The 21,593-nt window shown below is 39.9% G+C and overlaps 2 protein-coding genes across 3 annotated transcripts in view; both read left to right on the top strand.

Annotated features, from left to right (window-relative positions):
- Window positions 1-3,032: 3,032 nt before the first annotated feature.
- On the top strand, window positions 3,033-21,212 carry LOC135255865 (golgin subfamily A member 4-like). The gene is made up of 4 exons (XM_064337601.1): window positions 3,033-3,284; window positions 11,427-11,510; window positions 18,482-18,583; window positions 21,075-21,212. The coding sequence occupies exons 1-4, from the start codon at window positions 3,204-3,206 to the stop codon at window positions 21,195-21,197; spliced, it is 390 nt and encodes a 129-aa protein (XP_064193671.1). The 5' UTR covers window positions 3,033-3,203; the 3' UTR covers window positions 21,198-21,212.
- A 19-nt stretch (window positions 21,213-21,231) lies between these two features.
- The window catches only part of golga4 (golgin A4), a 41,699-nt gene continuing 41,337 nt past the window's right edge, over window positions 21,232-21,593 (top strand). For both annotated transcript variants that reach the window (XM_064337580.1, XM_064337572.1), the window contains exon 1: window positions 21,232-21,591. In XM_064337580.1, coding sequence (XP_064193650.1) covers window positions 21,292-21,591 — 300 coding nt within the window. In that variant the 5' untranslated portion in view covers window positions 21,232-21,291. The remainder of the gene's footprint in view (window positions 21,592-21,593) is intronic.

The raw sequence follows: 21,593 nt of genomic DNA, 5'->3' as shown, positions 1-21,593 counted from the left end.
CTTGACATGAACTGCAGTGTCAGGTTCATGTTTACACAGGCTACTGCACATGCAGCTATTTGTACTTGAAACCTGCAAGCTATTTTGCAGCTTTAAATGGGCTTACCACGTATAAGATTTGTGACTGGCTTCGGGACTATTTGTGGGCTGGGCAAAAAGAAAAAAGCCTGATGGTGCGCACCTGCTTACACAGGCACACCCACGCATGAATGCGTATGAGGCTGTGATTGACTCATCAAGTAAAAATGGTTGAACTGAGACAATTGCCTGCACAAAACAGATGTATCAGAATATGTTGAATATTGAACCTTGACCTATGATTACATGAATCCACCGCTATTATTGTTTCAATTATATTGTTTTTTTGATATGATTACTATTAATGTTACTGATATGTTGCCTGCCATGATGTCCATTGTTCATGGTGATGACTCATGATGAATAAATAATAATAAATAAGCAATAAAGCTGGCATATGTTGTACTTAACCCTCCTGTTCTGTTCATTTTTTAGGTAGAGCAAAAATGTTCCCGGGTGATATAAACATACAGGGGGGTTTTGCAAATACATGAAATGAACCATTTTCATTTAGAATGTTGATTACACTAATTAAGGCCAGTAGAAGAAGTTTCATACTGAAAAAATAATTTTAAGTATTTTTCCTAGATTTTCAAACTTTAAAAAGGGTCAATTTGACCCGCAACATAACAGGAGGGTTAAATAAGATGCTATTATGCTGATTTCACCATAGTATTATTTTGACTACGTTTGTTATTTTAATATTGCTACTAATTGCCTACTTATGTTATTAGTTGTAATATTTCTTTGCATGATGATGGTGCTGATGATACCAAAGAGTAATCACATATGAAAGATAAATAAGCCAAAATAAACAAATAATGAGAATGGCATAATATATTTAATTTGCTCTTAAATGATTTTTGAGATGATGCTATGGTGATGATTAAGGTGAAGTGGTTATGATGAAGATGATAAACATGACTGTATATAAAATAATACATATTAATAATACTCACACTAATTTATCAACAGATTTCATCAACAGTAATTTTTGCATTTTATTTATCTTTTTATTGGCTACTCTCATACTTCAATGTGCCTAGTAAGTGCAAAAAAAAATGTGCCTGTGTGCTGTGATAGGTCAAACATCACATCAGTGGCTACAATTTGTAGAATAATGCTGCATTTAAGTTATTTTTGTGTTAATTTGTTTCAGTTAATTTCAGATAGTGACAATGCCATCTTGTCCAGTTTTAAAATATACTACTGTCTGTACTTTTCAAAGTGTAGGAATGTAAAAATTATTTTGGTGAGTTTGCAATCTATGTGTAATATTGTGTAATTTGCTGTGTCAGGTTGCACATGCAAATTACACTATATGACCAAAAGTATCTGGACACCCCTTGGTATGGGGCTGTTTTTCATGGTTTGGGCTAGGCCCCTTAGTTCTAGTGAATGCAAATCTTAATGCTACAGCATACAATCACATTCTAGACAATTCTGTGCTTCCCCAACAGTTTGGGGAAGGCCCTTTCCTCTTTCAGCATCACAATGCCCCCAGGCACACAGCAAGGTCCATATAGAATGGCTTTGTCAAGATCAAAACCATTTGATCCTTTCTAGCTGAATGGAAGCAAATTCCTGCAGCAACGCTCCAACATCTACAGTAGCATAAAGCCTTCCCAGAAGAGGAGGTTTTTATAGCGACGAAGGGTGGACCAACTCCATATTAATGCCCATAATTTAAGATGAGATGTTGGACGTCAGGTGTCCACATACTTTTGGCCACGTAGTGTATATCACACTGGTGATTTGTAGCTAACTCACCCATGTTAGCTTTGAGCTCATTTTCTGCGCGCTTTTCATGAAGTCATGATATAGTTTTCACCGGAGATTTGGACGAATCATCTATTCGACACACTGACAAAGTACAATTGACCGGAACTGTTTATAAGGGATAGGGTACATTTATCAGCACCAGGCAATGATGTATGCTCTTGAATAATTTTCATCTTGTAGCCGATTACATAGGTTATCTTAGACTCAAGAATTCAGGATGACAACATTGCAGAACAGAAAATAGATTGCCTGTTCCCATAATTGTACTTTTTCCTGTAAATAATGAAAAAGAGCCAATATTGCGTTTAGGTGACAAGCTCTTATTTAATTACTAGGCTACGCATTGTTTATATACATGAACAATAATATAAAGCAGATTATATTTTTCCATGTGAATAAAAAATAATAGTTTATATTGATGAAACCCTTTGCTTTCCTTAAAGCATCGAGCAGGCTTTCAAGACAAAACTAATACTGCATATGAATCCAACCTTAGTGAATTATACGAACTGCTATCGTAGCTGTTGATGTAGGCTGTTTTGCTTAAAATCAGTGTAGCCTACCGTTAACTAAAGTCCCTTCACCACAGGCTAAAATGTCTAGCAACCTTAGCATGGTCCTTTACAGTTTGTATACCGCTATTGTCAAGACACGGCATACTTCATGCCTGTCTTTCATTATTTACTTCTTGCATTGGTGTGATCTTATTGGTCCATTTTCTTGACATATCAGCGGACGTACAGTATGTATTGTTCACATGTGGAGTGTTAGTGGGTAGAGTAGTCGGGCAGCGGAAAGGAGGTGAGGAGTGAAAAGTAATGGGACGCACCCAGGGTGTGTTTTGACGTCCAAATTATAAGTCAGAGCTGGTAAGATTTGCAAAAATCGGAAACCCAGGCCGTTCCAAACGTGCATTTGAAATCTTAAGATTAGTGTCCAACTATAAAAATGTACTAAACTGGTGTACATGCACTGCTTCCATTTCTGTCGTAAAAGTGTTGGCTTTTTGGCACACAGATTACGTCACATCGGGTTCAATTTTGAATTCGTTAGGCTGGTAAAATTGCTATAAATTGGAAAAAAAAACAAGTCATAAGCATGTAACTCCATCTTCATCGTAAGTTTGCATTGCGCTGACTATATCACCCGTGCCCTTTTGTCCCTCTCTATTCGCCGTAATTTTCTGTGTTGCTCGTTTTGCTCCACGTCGGCTGCACAGGCGCAGTCACATATTTCACCTGCTGGGAGATGAAATACGCCGATCAGAGACACAGACACCAAGGATTAGGTTAAAGGCATTTCTCATAAAAGCATAATTGGTCTGGACCTTGCTTTCTGAAAACATGTTCAAGAAATTAAAGCAAAAAATAAACGAGGAACAGTCACCCCAAAGGAATGCGCAGGCAGTACAACAACAGGCCCAGGTTGGTAGCGATAGCTAGCTAGCTTATTAGGAGTTTTTAATCTCTCTCTCTCTCTGTCTGTCTCTCTCTGTCGCTCTCTCTCCCTTTCTGTTTCTCTCTCTCTCTCTCGCTCTATCTGTCGTGGGTGGGGGTGTTTAGTGGTTGGGGTCATTTGATGGGTTATAACATATGAATAACATGTCAGATGTATCGTTATCTTTACTGACACCAACACACAATTATTGACTGCATAAACTACTTCAGGTTGTCATCTGGTGGCTAGCTAATGTGTTGGTTAGACAACGTGGCAGCTTCGAAGTTACTTTAGTTGGTTAGCAAGCCAGCTAGCTAACTTATACAGCGTTACAAGTACAAACATTTGTTGTTGCTTCTAGCTGTATAGTCTATAGCCGATGAAGCTGTTTCTGTCCATTATGTTAGCTAGCTTATTTGTGCTGGTACTGACAACTTTGTCTTGTAAATATACGACTCAGCTAGCAAGATACATTTTCTAACATCGAACTACCTAGATTGCTGACTATGTCAATCAATGTCACTGGAAAAGGTGACGTATAAAGGAAGTCGCTGCCAGCTAAGTTCGACTTCCTATTTATTAGGTCAGGAGCAAGGGGCACCTGTCTTGAACGCACAGTCTTGCTGGACCGGTTCACTGAAGACATTCCGCGCTCATTATGTCTCTGTAAAATATGAATAATTAGCGAGCTAGCTTTAAAAAACAAAACAAAAAAAAGAACAAATTTCTTAACTATGTTTGGAAACGAATTGGATTGTTGTCCACATCGAAGGCCGCGCCAACACGTAGTAACATGAAGGTGGCTAACCTGAGTGCAGAGATGAAGACGCACAGTCAATCTGGCAGCTATTTATCTAATATAAATATTTTAAAAAATGAAAATAACGAGCGTTGTGATACCTCCTGTTTTTTGTGGTATTGGGACATAAGTTAGCCGAAACAAAGCTGCTATTCTGTATCATTGTTTATTACGGACTGATATGACCCTACCACCATTTTTGCTTCAAGACTAATTTCCTGTTTAGTCTTTCTATAAAATAGTTCAGATTGGTACCAAAGTACAAAGATGGCTGGCTTGATGGGCAAAAGCCAACTGGCTAGATGGTTGAATCTCATTGCAAATGTTTACTCTTAGAACATTAACCTTGGAGGTAGCTGGATTTGGAGATTGGTGAACTGAAATGTTCTGCATGCTGTATTAAATGAACACTAGCTTGCTAACTAGCTGTGGGATACTGCTGGCAGAACAGAACATATGCGCTTGCATAATATGTTAATGTTTGGGAATACATTGACAGTTATTCTTTTAGTTTTGACCATGTAATTCAATTCATGCTATTGTGTATCCTGCATTGTATACAAGGTGTTGACAGCATTGGCAACTGCTTGTATGCTAATTATTACGAAGGTTACTGCACAGTTTAACCCAGGAATTACAGCCTCCTGATCTGAATTTAGCATACGGTAGCCTTCATTCCAACATATTTGTGCCGAAAATAGTTTACTACAGCATTGTTAGTTTTACACTATAAACATGTACTACAGCTTGCCCAATATTTTGTCGTAATTTGTTAAAAAAATGACATGCTAAATGGTGAAAGTTACTCTAAGATGTAGTGTAGGGCTATCCTGAAAAAGGTTTCTCCGCTGTTGTTGGCTCTGGCATTTACAGGCTGCTTGTGCCAGCTGTGGCCTGACTACCTGCTCATCTGTGACTGAAGATTACATTACATTACATTATAGGCATTTAGCAGACGCTCTTATCCAGAGCGACTTACACAACTTTTTACATAGCACTTTACATTGTATCCATTTATACAGCTGGATATCTGAGCATGCGGTTTAGTACTTGCTCAAGGTACAACGGCAGTGTCCTTACCGGATTCGACCTGCGACCTTCGGTAAAACGCAGTTCCTACCCACTGTGCCACACTCCGTCCTAGACAAGACAATCTGCTAATTGTCTCAGGAATGAAGGAAACATGGAAATGCTTTGCAAATTACAGTATGAAAAACTGTTTTATAGCCTATAATAAAATTTAAGAAATTGTGTTTTCACGGTGTTGCTTGTATCACTTGTAATTTGTAGCCAATTATTGAATAATGAGTATTATCAAGTCCATATGGAATCACTTTAATAATTTAAAAAGAAAAAGATTTCCTATTACAAACATTTATACTTGCATTCTAGATAGGGCATGGAGAAAATCTCAAGCATCTTAATCACCATTTTAGCTGTTGACTAGATTAAAACAGTGTCCTACTGGCACATTGCATACTGATGTTATTTATTTTGTGCATAGTGCAACTTAACTTGAGGTCAAAAGACAAAGATTATAATGGACCAGCAGTTAAAGACAAAAAATTATTTAAATAAATATATATATTGCTGGATGCAGTGATTCCTGGGGTCCAAGCAGAATAACAAGGGGGCAAGCACAGAGACTCTATTAAAGAGGACACAAACTAGGGACATGTCTGACACATCAGTGATTCTTTAGTGAATATTTAAATATCTTTTATATTTTGACCTTTATATCACCACTATTTGGTTGGATTGGGCTAAAATGTTACGGATGGAGTCTTGATCTAACTGTCATTGTACATGCCAAACTTTGACTTCATCTAAAATGGATTTGGAATTAGGCCTATTAGCATTTTTTTGAGAAGCCATGTCCACTGCACTTACTTTGGTTCATCATTTGGCCATATTTTGGCCTAAGTGCCAGAAAAGTGATACCTGTATAAAGGTATGTGAGATGAGCCAAACAGGTGCATTTTTGTCGGTGGAGAAGCATTGTAAGTGTTTTTTCAAAAAATTTGAAATGGCAAAAAATCCAGTTTGGTGGACTTCATGGGTCCTTGATGCAAATTTTTTAATCGTGAGGAGAGGTACCTGTTGACCAAATTTGTGACTAGGCCAAACGTGGCTTGGGGGCTGGGCTCGTGAATTACAGAATTTTGTCATGTGCGCTACAGCACTGCCAGGTGTTCAGTCTGCGCCATCATTTAATGGATCCAAGAGTTCTGTGATCTAAACAATTTGAGTGAGCCAGTGGCCCACAGCTCACAGTTATTTGAGGTGAAAGGGGAGAAAATAGAAAACTATAGCCGCAAGTGGCGATTGGGTGGTTCAAGTCCTCTTATTTTCAGTGTTGTCATAGATTATGTTATGTATAGATAGATTATGTATGTGTTTTGCGGTGCACAAAACACACATGAGTTGTGAAACACATGTATGTAAATAAAATTGGCACAAAATTGTCCCCGTACCCTTCTATTATTTTGTTTGAAAGACTATAATAGATTGCTCATCTTAAATCAACATTTCCCATCTGAAAGAATATCTAATTTATGTATTCTTCGTGGACATTTTATTGTCTTGCTGCACTGTATATTATTCTATCTGAAGATACAACGTACAAAAATGCCCTTACTCACACATACAAAGCACTATAAGTCATTAACTCTTGCAAAATCTAAGCCTACCATTAAAAATACTGATATCAAAATTACGCGATGTTACAATAAACAATATTGGCTACCTTTGCTAACACAAATTAACCATGCTGTATTCCAAAGCAATGCTACCCAATGCTTCCTAAAGTCTTTCAAATAACTAAGAATCGCTTCTGGATATGGCTTTGCTGTACATGGCAGTGATTTTCTTTCGAATACACAGCATTATAACCAAGTGGCTTTCTTACTTGGCTCAAAAAATATGCTTGAAATAACTTAACTATATGCTGGAGTCCTGTAGATATAGCTACTAGGGTTGTGCAGAGATAATGCTATCTGTGTCGGTATCTGTTCTACCAGGAAAATGTTCTCTATCTGTAGGCTTTGACCAGAAGATGTGTAAACAAGAGAAAATGCCAGTTTGCTTGCCTGATGTAGGCTACATTGATGTTGCAATATTTGTGCTTTCAGAGCACTAAACTCATAATTTTCCAGTGGCATATGATTAATCATAGAAGTATAATGACCAATCATTTCTTTTTAAAGATGTATTTTATAAACCACACTAACCTAGATGTTATGAATGATTACATACAACTACATTTTATAGTAGTCCTTGTCTGAACAACACTAGCTCTAGCTGCACTAGACGATGTAGGTGCTGTATAGGAGCCGCCACCTCTGCCAAATCTTTACCAACCTCAGCCATTTCAGCTGTCCATTCAAACTGTTGGCTTGATTGCTGGTTATTTCTGTCTCCCTCCTCAATTTGTTACATATAGGCTATTGTTTGTATGCATTTCACACACACATACTCAGGGGATGAACTAAACAATGGAAATGCCTACCATTATATAAATATCAAGTAGCTAATAAGGAGTCGGGCCACCTTGATCTAAGCACTTCCATGAGATGGCTGCCCATACCATTACTTCAGCAGGGTATGCCTCTTTGTACATTAGCCTTTGATACACGCTTTTTCAGAATGGAGGCCTTGCCATAAATGCCAGCTTTGTGAAGCTCACAATGTACAGTTGTTGACTGGGTCACAGAGGTGTTGATTCATTTCTGTGGTCATTTTTGTGGCCATAGTTTGAGTATCCACCTGTCAATGTCAGCGAGCTTCCAGTATTCCTCTCTGCTGATGCAGTTTGTTTGTGTTTTGCTTATGTTGCCATCGCATGTGAAAGTACTGATTTAATATTTTAATTTTATTGTGATTTCTTTGCTTCAAAATGAGTCCTTTTTCACACGGTGTTTCCATTGTTTTGTTCGTTGTTTAACGCCTGTATACGTGCCTGTATTTGTGTGTATATCAGTGTTTCTGCCTCATTCATCTAGCAGCGGTGCTTAAGGATTTCTTTCACAGACGATCTCCTGTTAGGTTGTTAGAGAAATATTTCAAGCCGATGGTTTCTCAGAACCTACCCACAGTGGTCAGAAACAGGCCGCCAGATTAAATTGTCAACTGGGGGCTGTGGAGAGGAAGAGAGGGGGCGCACAATTTCATGCGCCATGCACTATGTCTGACTGTGCCCAGGATACATTTTAAAACCAGCCCAAAAAACTACAATGTGCGCTTTTGATTTTTTCACCTGTGTTTTCATCTTCAAACTATCTAATTTTGGTGGGAAATCCACAGACTTGGCAACACTGGTGGGGAGACAAGTTTTCTAGCGAGGGGTTGGCCTCTGGGTGATGGAAATATCATGGGAAAACACTACCAAACAACACTATTTTGGCGTGCAGTGGAAAAAACGCTTTTGGGAATTATTTCCTCAAATAGGGACAGGAAACTGTATTCTTCTGCAGAGGGCACCATGGACATATGTATTATAAGGTAGGGCACAAAATGGCCATACTGTTCCCTACGTTTGAAAGGGTATAAGAGTCAAAATAGAGGGCATCCACGTGACTGACCATATGGGCACTGTGTAATTTGAACCCTGGTGATGTCCTGGCCCAATCTTGATCGTCTCGGACTAAAAATGTACCTAGATGTGCTGGAACGCATTCACAGCTTGAAGCTCAGCTACTCAGATGCTTCCTGGCAAACAGTGAGAACAGAGGCTTTGTTGCTTTGTTCTTCGCCAAGCAAGCAGATCCTCTTCAGCTTTGAGTCCTGGCATTTTGCTGTAGATTAGACCTCACTTCCTGTGGTCCAGTTCTTCCTGTGGGGAGAGATGTGGTCCTCTCCCCCCTGTGTTTGTTCACCATTTCTCACTTGTGATTCTTAACAGCAGGCCTTTCACATCAGTTTATCTTTTCTGCCTTTCTTGCCCTGCCTTTTTCATAGTAGATTGCTGAAGCGCATGTTCCCGCTGGGAAATGACTGTTTGCCCCAGAAGCCTTTGCATGACCTCTCCTTCCATGGTCATGAAATCATCCTGAACTATGAGATAAAGGGAAGTTGAAGTGATTGGGGTGATCAGTGCTCATATCGGTGCTTCAGATCATTCCTTGTCCTGTACAAAAACGTTTCATGAAAGGTTAAACCATCTTCCATGTCACATGCTGTAGGCAGGACAGAAGGATAAGGGGTGTGTTTCTCAACTTGGTGCATAAGTGAATGCACTCAGATGGGCATCCTACTGTTTCAAGATTAGTTGGGATTTCTAAAGAAAGGCAGGAAATTCAATCCCAGTTATTGCAGTGGCCAAACAAAAAAAAAAAAAACCCCAAAACTTACCAAAGAAGTTCTTTTCAAAGCTGAATCAAAAAATAACATTCAAAATGCAAAAAGGGTAGAAATAGGTCCTCAAAAACATTGGAAACCAACATTGTTAAATAACATGTCTTCCCTCCTCCAGCATCCTTCAGTGGAGCTTTAATCAGCATTGACGTGCTGTCAGAGTAAGGCAAGGCATGTAGCACATGACAGGCTCTAAATTTAACATTCATGGATTATAGCCTAACATACGTACATTTGTCAGGTGGTAGTATTGTGCTGTTTAATATAGCTACAACTGTACGCTGTCCCATTTAAACTAATTTCTTTCTGTTCACTGTCGTATTTGAGTGATAAAAATTACTGCTCACTCATTGAGGAGAAACAGACAAAAAAAAAACTTGTTTTCCTGAGATGAACACTGATGTTCTCCACTTTTGTAAATTTCTCTGGATAAGTATGGAAGCAGAAACTAGGCAAAATGTAAATGCTATTTGACAGTTGGAGTGGCACCCACAGAGAAAATGAAATTACTAGTCTAAATTGAATTTTTATTTTAATTTTCACTTTTTGCAGCATGGTACAACAAAGGTAAAGAAAATGTACTCAACCTGAATAATGTATTGTAATGTATTCAGTCCATTCATGTGTCAAATTAACATTTTCATTTTCATTATGGCAGCCTTGTTCCATTAAAAAAACCATTTTGATATAGACAGTGTGTACAAAAACAAGTAATTGTAAATGCTATCTGAAAGAATGTGTTTTCAATTATTTTCTGGCACAGTATATGTTCATACGATAAGTAAATGAAGTGAATATAGTTATATTTATATAGTTACCAGTTAACATTTACATATACATTTTGGCAGGTTTATGCTTCCATTGATAAGAACCTCTGCAAAGTGATTGTTATCTGTTGGTCTTTTTAGTTTGAAGGTCTTTTTCAGGAAAAGGGTTTCTCAGCTAAAAGGGTTGCTCTCTGTGCTGTAATAGTATCATCTGCTGTTGGAATTTTTTTGATTAACCATCTTAGAGAAAGGAAACCAGTATTGCCAGCGGTTAGCATCCATTTCCAATCAAAGCTAAGCTTTGGAAGTTCGGTTAGAAGTCCCGGTTTCAATGCTTCCAATTGGAACCGGGTGTTGTGGTCGGATGAGACGAAACTTGAGCTTTTTAGCTGCCCTCACCATTGGTGGGTTTGGCATCAGAAGGATTCTTTTGCTGAAAAGAACATCATACCTACACTATGGTAAAATATTTTGGTGGGTCTTTATTATGAGGCTGTTTTGGGCAGGGAGGCTGCAAGTATTGTAAACAAGGGAATAATTATGACACCAGTTTTTTGGGAAAGAAAATTATTACTTTTCAAAACCTTTATCCTGAACAATTATATTAATGTGAAAGAATGGCGTGGGCAGCCTCATTTTTGAGCGTGCATTATAACACATTACCTGTGTTAACTTTTTTGCTCATTTTTGTCAAGGGTGGCAATAATTCTAGACCTGATGGTGATTAAGCCTGCTGGGGAGTCTCAATGAATTAATTTTAATTTGTTTAGTTGATTGATCTCCACATCCGGTGATAAAATTTTTTAAATTAAGATTTGATTTCATCGCTTAGTTCTGTTCGTTTTGCAAAAGGAAAAAAAAATAGTGGTAGTACACTTCAGACTTACGCTATTATTAGTAAATTGAGAAATTATTACTTAGAAAATGTTTTAAAGAATTTTGATCTTAAGCAGTATGTACAGGTACTTTACATGTAGTACTGTAGCTTCGCCAAGTGTAGCTCACATAGTTCCAAAGCTGGAGAACAGATGGAATTTAATCATTAATTAGGAAAGTGTGATATAACCATAACAACAGCCAAGGCAATGTGTATTACTCATACTGACAATGGTATTCTTCCTTTTTGTAACGTGCAGGCTAAAAACCTGAAAAGTGTCAATGGGCCGATTTAGACAGCCAGTGATACATTGTTGTGATTGTTTGCTTTACAGGTGGGCCCTGGTGACCAGCGCAGTCGAGCCTCGTCCTTGCACCAAGACGATGGGCAAGCCTCAGCAACCACGAGCGATAGGGAGGTGAGCTAAGGCTGTGTTTCTCCTCCCTCCCCTTTAGCATGCCTGCTCTCTCTGAGCAATGACAGACCTATTCCAGCTGCACTAGGATAATGCTAGCATTGACTGTGGTATTCAGTTAACTAGTTTATGGCTGCAGTGAAAAATCTTAATCTGCAAAACTGCTGGAAAAGGCTGCATGTTTTTATTCCGGAGAAGAATTTTATCATTTGAAAAACCTGAATAACCCCTTTTTCCATGAAGGATTGAGACATAAAGAGAACCTACAATAGCTGGATAGGGGCCATGCCATAGAGTAACATAGATTCTGTCATACCTGGGCAGGTAGTGTTATTAGTAGCCTATATCATCATAATACAAAATAGATACGGCACAGAATAGAAATGCTATATTGGGGATCCTCAGACTGAGCTAAACATATGGACACAATAATAAGTTTTGATGTTCAAAAGTTTGTACTTGCTTGTTGAATCCATGAATTCCATTGCCAGTCTTTGTGCTTTGTCAATTTAGGGCTACAAAGATAGTGAAAATCTTGCAATGTTGGCCGCAATATGGTTATTTCGGAGATTCATTTTTAAAAATATTTTGAAAAAAGCTAAACATTTCAGGTGGTTTCTCAAAATCAAATCATTTGTTGAGACCATGAATGTTGTGTACAGCAAGAATGATGCTGTTTCTGTGACATTTCTGGCAGATTATGGTGTTTTTTTTTCGTTTCTCTTTTTAAACTCTTACTTTAAAATAAAAAAATAAAAAACATGAAATTAGAGTTCAAAATCTTGCTGCATATATCCATCTCCTTCTGACTCTATATAATATAAACATGGAATATACCGTTTCCCATACGTGTTCACTAAATGACACTTAGTTGACCACAATAATGCATGTTCTATTGAAGTGCTTGACATTGTTACGTAATTGTAGTGCTGGTCCTGTTGCGGTTCAACATCATGACAACCAGCATTCTTGCTACCATTGGGGGAAAATACAAATTCTCAAATAATGGCTAATCTTCATTACCTACCTAAATACCCTTACTCCCATTTTAATCACTGGTAATGATAGCCTTACTCCAGTGTTAATCTCTGTTGCATGCAGCCTTGCTCCAATTTGAATCTCTAAGAAGTATAGCATTACTCCCTTGGCAATCACTGTTCCGTATGTCCTCATATGTCCTCACTCCTATTTTAATCACAAATAAATATAGCCTTTCATGCCTGTTGTATTATAAAGATGTTCAATGCCAAAACTTTCAAGTTGAATGGAAATTAGGGGTGGGACTGTGTACTTGAGTAAACTAGTTACAAGTGACTGGTTGAGTTTGCTCACTCAAAAACATTTGAACTGTGATAAGAAAACTGTTAATTACTGTTGTAAGAAAACTACAGGATAAAACATGGTTTCGTTGATTTCTTGGCCTAAAATGAAATACTGTTTCTGCATTTAGTGCTGCAATGACATTACATTACATTACATTACAGGCATTTGGCAGACGCTCTTATCCAGAGCGACGTACAACAAAGTGTATAACCATAACCAGGAACAAGTATGACGAAACCCCTAGAGAGAAGTACCGGTCCAAGTGCAGGGAACAACCGCATAGTTAAACTTGGACCCTGAAGGTTAAACTGATTAACACTAACAACGAGAACAGCAACAATGCTGTCTATGGAAAAAATACAAGTAGTAGTTAAGACAGTTAAGTCACCTATGAAACAGCTGCCTAGTTACAACCCCAATGAGTATTCTTTCAAAAGCACTTAAATCTTATGTTTGAGAGTTTTCCATATGATTCAGAAATATATTTCCTTTTAAAACAATGCATATTTTTTTCTGGTGGAAAATATACACCCAGGAAAAAATGCCAGACCAAGACAACTGAAGTGGTGACCTGGAATTAATAAGTTTCTTTAAAATCTCAAAATCCCAAACATAATGTGGGGTTAACATAGTTAGTGATCTAGGGCTAGCAGCTTGCATTTTGGGGACTTTTTACTTTCAGCATATGACTATAGTCTGTCTTCATTCATTTGTGTTTTATGATTCATTCATTTGCATTTTACAAATGAAACCTACTCAGGAGAAGCTGTGGGGTAACTGAGGTGACTGTGAGGTAACTTGGATAGGAGGGTGATGTCATGTTGCAAGAGTGGCTAAGGTAACTGCCACCACACCTCATCTGCTAATGGTACCATTGTCTCCTTTATTTGAGTTTATTGTGACCCTGGAGTATGTGTGAGCCATGCCCTTCAAAGATGTTCTTTTAACGAGTAAATTACAACACATGATATTACAATGTAAAAGATATTGCCGAATAAGATACACTGGAGATGTAAATATATTAAACATGTTGAAATAAAATATAGTGTGAGAATATCTGATTTTACCTTGAATTTGATTAAAGAATAAATGAAATTACCTTAAAGAAATAAAATTACCTTGGATTTGCTCCGCTATTGCTTTTCCAGTGTAGTGATGTGAGTACCTTCTGATGCACACAAATCATTAAAGTGCATTTAGAAATAATTCATGCAGAAATTCTCATTTTTAAAGAGTAAATAAGAACCATGATCTGTATCAGTCTAACCATGGTCGCTAGGTAGCTGGCTAACTTGTAGTTGGGGCCGTGGCCTTCCAACTGAAAAAAAACTGAGCATAAACAGGCGTTCACACTAAGGGTTCAAGGGCACTTATCCTTCGGGTATGAGCACTATCTATGTATATAATATGAATTTATGCAAGCATTTGATGTACCGATGGTAGTTATGAGGTAATCTTAAAGTTATATTCCGTCTCCTCAAAGCTAGCAAAGCTCTTTGACTGGTAAGCATAGGGAGACAATACAATAAGGAAAATGCCTTTTTTTGAGCAGGAATTTTACATCTACCTAATTATGGTCCTTGCATGTACACAGTGAAAAAAGAGCCACAAATTAACTAACATCTCTCAGGTGACATGTCGTCCTCTGTTTGTACACAGTAAAGCTTGTTTGACTTGTTGAACAGGAGGGGAATGCGATGGAGTCACAATATTTAATAAGCTGGCATTTAGCAGCTATCAAAATATATGACTTGACCCTACCCGTGGAAAAAAGAGCCACACCCTAACCAAAATCTCGTAAGTGTCACGTCATCCTCTTATGTCTGTGCACAGCAAAACATGTTTGACTAGTTTAAACAGGAAGAGAATGCTGTAGTGTCACAATGTTTGATAAGGCTGCATTTGGCAGCTATCAAAATGTGTAACTTGACTGCATCCATGGAAAAAAGGAGCCTATCCCAGCGTGCACTGGGCGAGAGATGCAGGAATACACCCTGGACAGATCACCAATCCATCGCAGGGCACACACTTTTGCCCTCTTCCCAGGCACTTGGCCTACTTTAGGAGGATTTTTAAAAATCATGTTGTGATCTTGATAGCCACGATGGGGGCTTCTTTCGCAATGCCAAGCTAATAGTGTGCTAGCCAAAATCACAATGCTACATGACAGCGATAGTGTGGAGTTCTACGTCTCACAAACACACGTAACGCTGGAGTTGCACTGACAGTGTAGAGAAATGTGTAGCCTCACCTGTATCCAGCTGCGGCAGAGGATTGTAATCTTGAAATGGCATTTCATAACTAAATTTAAACTGTAGGGAGATGGACCGCTGTTTGAAATCTGAAACCGAAAAGAAGTAAAAAAGAAACAATTGCCTGATTACCATAAAGTAAAGCCAATTGCCTGATTACTTTCTTTTTGTATACCCCCCCCCCCCCCCATCCAATCGGGCAGTCATTAGTGTCAGTCCCTGATAAAGGACAGCCTGCTATGAATTTGGCTGACTACTGAATCACAGTCTGGATCTCATTGCCTGCCATCCCTTCCAAATGCACAGCTACAGATTGTACATGATGTTTCTTGCTTGTGACGACGGTTTCTTTGGAACCAAACGCAATGGAAAATTCCCATTTATGATATCTGTTTTATCATGTTTTGCTGGCATGTGCTGTGGTAAATCCTTTATTGGTGAAAAACATAACATCATCTTCCATTTTTCATATTATAGGGTGTGGCTGATATCACCACAGATCTGGATGTTGATGGGCCTGACAAGAGAGAGAAAATCATAGGACAGGCTTGATAGATTAAACTCTTCACATAAGTGGGAAGATGGGTGAATATGTCACATTTTGAAAGCAGCTTCTTTAATCAAAGCATTATATGGCTTTTACTGGAGAAATGGGGGCGTGAGCTGCATACTTATGACGGTACAGATAAACAAATCCGCTGCATTCTATGCTTTGTACTTTGCCAGAGGATATTGTTGGTTTGGGAACATAAACTTTAAGACACAAGAAAGTAGCTGATTAGCAAAAGGAGGCGAGCATCAAATCTTTCACACTTCTGTGAGCCTCATTCTGTGAGACCCTGTGTTTTCGCATCCCTGGTGTGCTGATAGCTGCTACAGCAAGTGCTGCTCACAGAAGGCAAGGCAAGAGTGTCCTGAAATCTTTATATAATTGATGTAATCAGTTGCATCATGACATAATTATTATGTGACCTTCTGGACCTCTGCTTGGTTTAGATCTCCTGGTGTAACCACATGTAAAGGTTACTTTGTATATAACTGTTGTCCTTTTTTTTGCCACATTAAACAAATAAATCTGTGTGCATTTTCTTAGGCTGAAATGTGAGTGTGAACAATGTAATGCCTGTATTTAAATATTAATGTGATCTGTGTAATCTATTTATCGAACTATGAATTATGAAATGAAATATGATTGTGTGACGTCATCATTATGCGTCTATGATTTCAGGTGCTTTGACACATACCTCTCTAGAGTTGAGTTCAGTGTGCTGTACTTGTAGTTACAGTTAGTGTGTGGTCTGTAGTCACTGCAGAGACACCAGGGATTTTGGGTCCTATGGAAAGACCTCACCTTGGGCCCAGCACTTCAGGCCACCCCATCCCTGCACAATTACAGCACAATTTGTTGAGGGCCCCTTAGTCATGGCCCATGGCCTTACCCCCCATATGGTGCCCCTGGGCACCGGTTTGGCACACACAGTACTCTTTATTCCCCAGTGTGGCACAGGGAAAGCTTTGTGTTCGCCACGAAAGATGTGGCTTTTGTGGCCATAGTTGGAAGTGTATATAAGGATACCATAAGTAAGGACAGATGTGAGTAATATTCTGCTCTGTTGCTGTTTTCCAAAAAAGAGTGTAAAGTACCATACGTGTCATAGAAACACCTGTAAAAGGATGGGAATTCAGGGACAGTGAAGCTGGTGGACATCCAGGCAAGCTGAAAATGTATGTTTGATGACATACATGTAGCCCTGCTCTATAGTGTTGAATAAGGAAATACACCCCACTTTACCTTTTTAGTGCTGTGGTCTGAAACAGTGCTTTTATTTTTGTTTTTTCAATTACAAGCACAGTATTAACTTTCCTAAAAATCTGCAATAAAATGTTGACAGCGGTGATCTAAAGTAGAGTCCATTGGAAGAGAAAAGGACAAAAGAAGACTTAATCAAAGAAAACACATAAAGGTGTGTATTACACTGACTATTCCTGCCCATAGACTGCTGACCTAATAAAGATGTGCACTCGAGTGATCATTCCTTCACACACACCGCTAAGCTAACGGATACACACATTACAGTGAGTTCTTTCACACACACCGCTAAGCTAACGGATACGCACATTACAGTGAGTATTCTTTCACACACACTGCTAAGCTAACGGAAATACACATTACAGTGAGTATTCTTTCACACACACTGCCAAGCTAACGGAAATACACATTACAGTGAGTATTCTTTCACACGCGCTACTGAGCTAACAAGTGCCCATTATAGTGAATATTTGGAATTTGCTGCTGAGTTAAAGTGCACATTACAGCAACTGTTCCTTTACATACACCGCTGAGTTCATGTATAAGTGCACATTACTGCGAATATTGATGTGCATACACCACTGAGCTAATAAACTGCTCATTAGTGACTCCTCCTTCACATACACTTCTGAATTATGTTCATCTACCGCATTTCATTCCCCCTCAGTCAAGAAGTCTCATATCCACTCTGTAAATTATATTACATTAAGTTAGCAGACACTCTTATCCAGTGTACAGTATCAAACTTATTTATTCTGATTGATAAAACTGAAATGCCCAGTCTGTGTAATTATCATGGATGTTTCATGATAAAATGAACGTCAGACTCAGACATAGTTCTGACTGAGAAGACTGTCCTTTTCAGGCCTCTCCACTTTCATCAATGGAGAGCTGCAAAAATGGATGACGTAAAAATGGAAAAGCCAAGAAGAGTGTTTTGTTGGCTGTGCTCACTGGCCACGCCAGGGTGTCTTGTTCATCCCACTAAACATGAGTCCTGAATTTCAGGATCGTTTTGATTGTTTAGAATTTATTTATTTATTTATTTATTTATTTATTTTAAGAAAGTGGTACCACATAACCCTTTAGAACTCCCCATCTTCATTTTTCACAGATCCTTTTTCTAAAGGTGCACACAGGTCTCACTTGATCAGTTGGTGATGGTTACTTGTTTGACGTCATTGCCTCTGTGCTTTGTGAGGATGTGCTTTTGTTTTGATTTGGGACTATGCAGAGGAACCATAGTTTGTTGTGTGTGGTGTGCGCATATGAAAAAGCCTCCCCGCTAAATTTATGTGAAGAGGGCTCAAAAATAGCCAGAGAATGTAGTGTCTGCGGTCCTTTGCTTTGTTCCCACAGTCCTCATCAAATACAGAGGGTGATTTCAAAGGGCAAAATTTGCAGCCTTGCTATTGGGTGCCTCTCATTCTTTATCTTCTGTTTATTTTTCTTTGAAGTCTCCTAACGTCTATCCAGCTGGCATCGTTTTGTGCAGTTTCATTTCCAGAATCAACAGTCATCTTATTTTATTCTCATTGCTCTCTGTCTCCTCCTCCCCCTCATCCCTCTTAATGCTCTGACGGGGTCAGCTGTTAGCCGGGATGATAGCTGAGCCTGCTTTTCTCTCTGAGTACACTATCTTTGCTCTGGACCATTCCAAAAGACCCAAAGGGGCCCAGGTGGCCAGTGCGGTGAGTCGCCCTTCACATCCCTCCACCCTCCAACTCCCACCCCTCCTCCTGCTCTTCCCCCCTCTTCCCAGCGATGCCTTTGGTGCCGTAGAAGAGGCCCCTGTAGAAAGAGTGAAGACTTCCTGCTTGCAACTTGCTCCTTCTCTCCATCTACTCCCTGGCTCTCTGTCTCAAAGGCATCTCACCTCTAACCCTGCACTACCCCTGGAGCAGCAGGACCGTATTCTTTTTATGGTTCTGTACTGAATGGCTTATGTGTCTTTTGCTGTTTGTTTGGGTTCTTTCTTATCCTTATTGTTTGGCATCTCAGAAGGAATGGATGTATTTTTGATGTTCCTGGGTTGCCCAGTTGCCCTTCCCCAATAACCCTGCCTCAAATATCCCACTCCTCCCCAAAAAGTCTGTAGAATGTATTTTTGGTTTCTTTTTTGTTGTAATTTGTGGAAATGTTTAGCAGCGCCTCTTCACACACGAGCTGGATGGAAGGCAGAGCGTGCCAGAGCTGGGGACTCAGGCTAGAGTTTAGTTTGGGCTAGTGCTGGGGACTCAGGCCAGAGTTTAGTTTGGGCTAGTGCTGGGGACTCAGGCCAGAGTTTAGTTTGGGCTAGTGCTGGGGACTCAGGCCAGAGTTTAGTTTGGGCTAGTGCTGGGGACTCAGAGCAGTTTGGGGCAGAGCAGGGGATTTAGGGCAGAATTTAGTTTTGACATATCCCACAGAGCACCACAAACTCACTGAAGTCGCTTTATTGCTAGTTGTTTAAAGGATGATTCAGTGAATAGCCTGTTGAATATGCCAGTGTACATGGTTTCCTGGGAAATGGACAATGGTAAATGTGCTTTCACAATGTGCTTTCAGCTCAACTAAAATATTATTTCGGGTTGGTAGCCAGGCTGGAAAACCCCTGACAGTATTTAGAAAATGATTTTGTATGATTTTTGAGGTTTTCCCTGGTTTCTTTGACAAGTAGACAATTTATTTGAAGTGGAGTTAGCCAGTCATTGATGGAGACTGTTCTTGACTGCACTGTGCTGCACCAGTGGTATTACGCTTCCTGGAAAATGGTACTTTTCTGGTACAAAAACAGCACAAGAACAAATGGAGCTTCCACATAGTCATTCATGACCATCAATCTTCTTTCAGCCTGGTCATATTCAAAGGGCAGTACAGGCCGGCCTGTCTGGCTGAAGGATTTGCTGCTCCAAAAAGATAATCCTCCATATTATCAACATTCACCCTGCCTCATCCAGCTCATAGACATGCCCCCATGCAGTCCTGCTCTAAGCTCCTCCCCATAATCCAGTTCATAGCCACACCCTCCACTCAGAGTTCTGCTCAATGCTCTATCCCCATGATCCACAGCCATAAGGTCATTTGAGCAATCTGCCCAAAACTAGAAAAAATTCCAGTGATGTTGTCAGTCCATATCCAAGGATGACTGAGGAATGGAAAGTACAGTAGACCTCAGCGTGGAAAGTACTTTTTAAGCCTGAACAACAAAGCTGTACGTCAACAATGTGAAATGTTACACTTTTGTAAAGGTCATCTCGACTAGCACAGCAGAGGATGCTGGGAGTGACTAATTTCTATGATTAAATTTATTTAATTGAATACCATAATAAATCATAGAAAAGTTTTTCAGTTTAACCTGTTGACTGCAGGTCCTTATTATCGTTCATAATAATGCAGTGTGTAGCTATAGGCCATAAGCTTGAAATTGCTAAGCAAGGTTCTCTAAACACAGATTTATTTAGCTTGCAAATTATTTACTTCTTACGTAATTGCTTGCCTGCTAGCTGTTTTTGCTTGAATGACAACCGGCTGTTATTTAGGTTGTATGTAGCTAGCTAGCTAGCTAGGTAGTTTCTTTATAATGAGAAGGACATATTAGTGAAGTAACACATCATGGTTACTCAGGAGTAGTTATACAGTGGCACAGTTAAAGTTGTGGTTGACAGTGGGCAACAGGTGTGCAGCAGGTCTCACTGTGGTCACCAGCCCCACTTTTTTGTGAATCCAAGGAAAGAAATGTGGACAAACCCCAGCTGTACACCTGTGAGAGTTAACAAATTCTCCTCAGACAGGTTCCTAATACTTCCCCAAACTCACTGCAGACTTATCCATTAATAGTGGACTGGGTGTTTGGCCATTCATATTTGCAGCAGGGCCATGCTGAAGTAGCTTAAGCCTCATGATGCTAGCTGCTCTGTCTTCAGTAACTTGCTCTACTAATGGACTTGTTTGGATTGCTTGTGTTTTACCCAATGGCTGCGTAGTGGAAGCAGTGTCTGTGTAGTCTTTAACCCCTCCGTTCTTTCCCAGTTGCATGAGGGTGCTTGAGGTCGTCCGAGTGCCCGGTGGTCTGCCACGCAGTACTAATTCCACCCCCAAACGGCGTTTGGGCGCAGGAGGTCGTGGCTGTGGGCGACTAACCGGCCCCACCTAGAAACCCCGGCTGTTCTTTTATACTTCTCCTTCTTTGTCCTCCTGTAGAACGCCGCTAAAAGCATCACAGCGTCACCCAAACTCGGAGGAAACGTGAACGGCAACGAAAATGCTTCTCCACAGGCAAGTCTGCCCGTCTTGGCCGAGTCTTTAAGCCTTAGCCTTAGTTAAGCCGGTCTTGTTCATCTCCTTACGCGTCCTCCTCCTCCTCCTTCTCTTCCTCCTTCAGTCTTTCGCCCAGAAGCTGCAGCTGAAGGTGCCTTCCATGGAGTCTCTGTTTCGCTCTCCTGTGCGAGGGGAGGGGCTGTTCCGTGCCTCTTCCCGGGAGAACCTGACCCGCGTCTCTTCCCGGGAGAACCTGACCCGCAGCTCTTCCCGTGAATCGCTTACTGCCCTGGGGGAGAACGAGCCCCTGGGAACCCCTGCCTACGACCCCCCCTCGGACATCGAGAGCGAAGCGGAAGACATGTACAGCAGCGCAGATACCCTGTCAAAGGAACAGCTTCTGCATCGCCTGCACCAGATGGAGAGGAGCTTGGGAAACTACCGCGGGAAATACTCAGAGGT

The sequence above is a fragment of the Anguilla rostrata genome, chromosome 1 (genome assembly GCF_018555375.3).
Source record: "Anguilla rostrata isolate EN2019 chromosome 1, ASM1855537v3, whole genome shotgun sequence".
Taxonomy (NCBI): domain Eukaryota; kingdom Metazoa; phylum Chordata; class Actinopteri; order Anguilliformes; family Anguillidae; genus Anguilla; species Anguilla rostrata.
Note: the sequence above shows the minus strand (reverse complement) of the source record. Positions and strands in the feature narration are given on the sequence as shown.

Excerpts from the sequence above, each read along its gene's own strand:
- LOC135255865 (XM_064337601.1), top strand. The coding sequence starts at position 3,204 with ATGTTCAAGAAATTAAAGCAAAAAATAAACGAGGAACAGTCACCCCAA. Across the intron at positions 11,511-18,481 it reads CAACCACGAGCGATAGGGAG|CTGTTAGCCGGGATGATAGC; the intron begins GTGAGCTAAGGC and ends TGACGGGGTCAG. Across the intron at positions 18,584-21,074 it reads GGGCCCAGGTGGCCAGTGCG|AACGCCGCTAAAAGCATCAC; the intron begins GTGAGTCGCCCT and ends GTCCTCCTGTAG.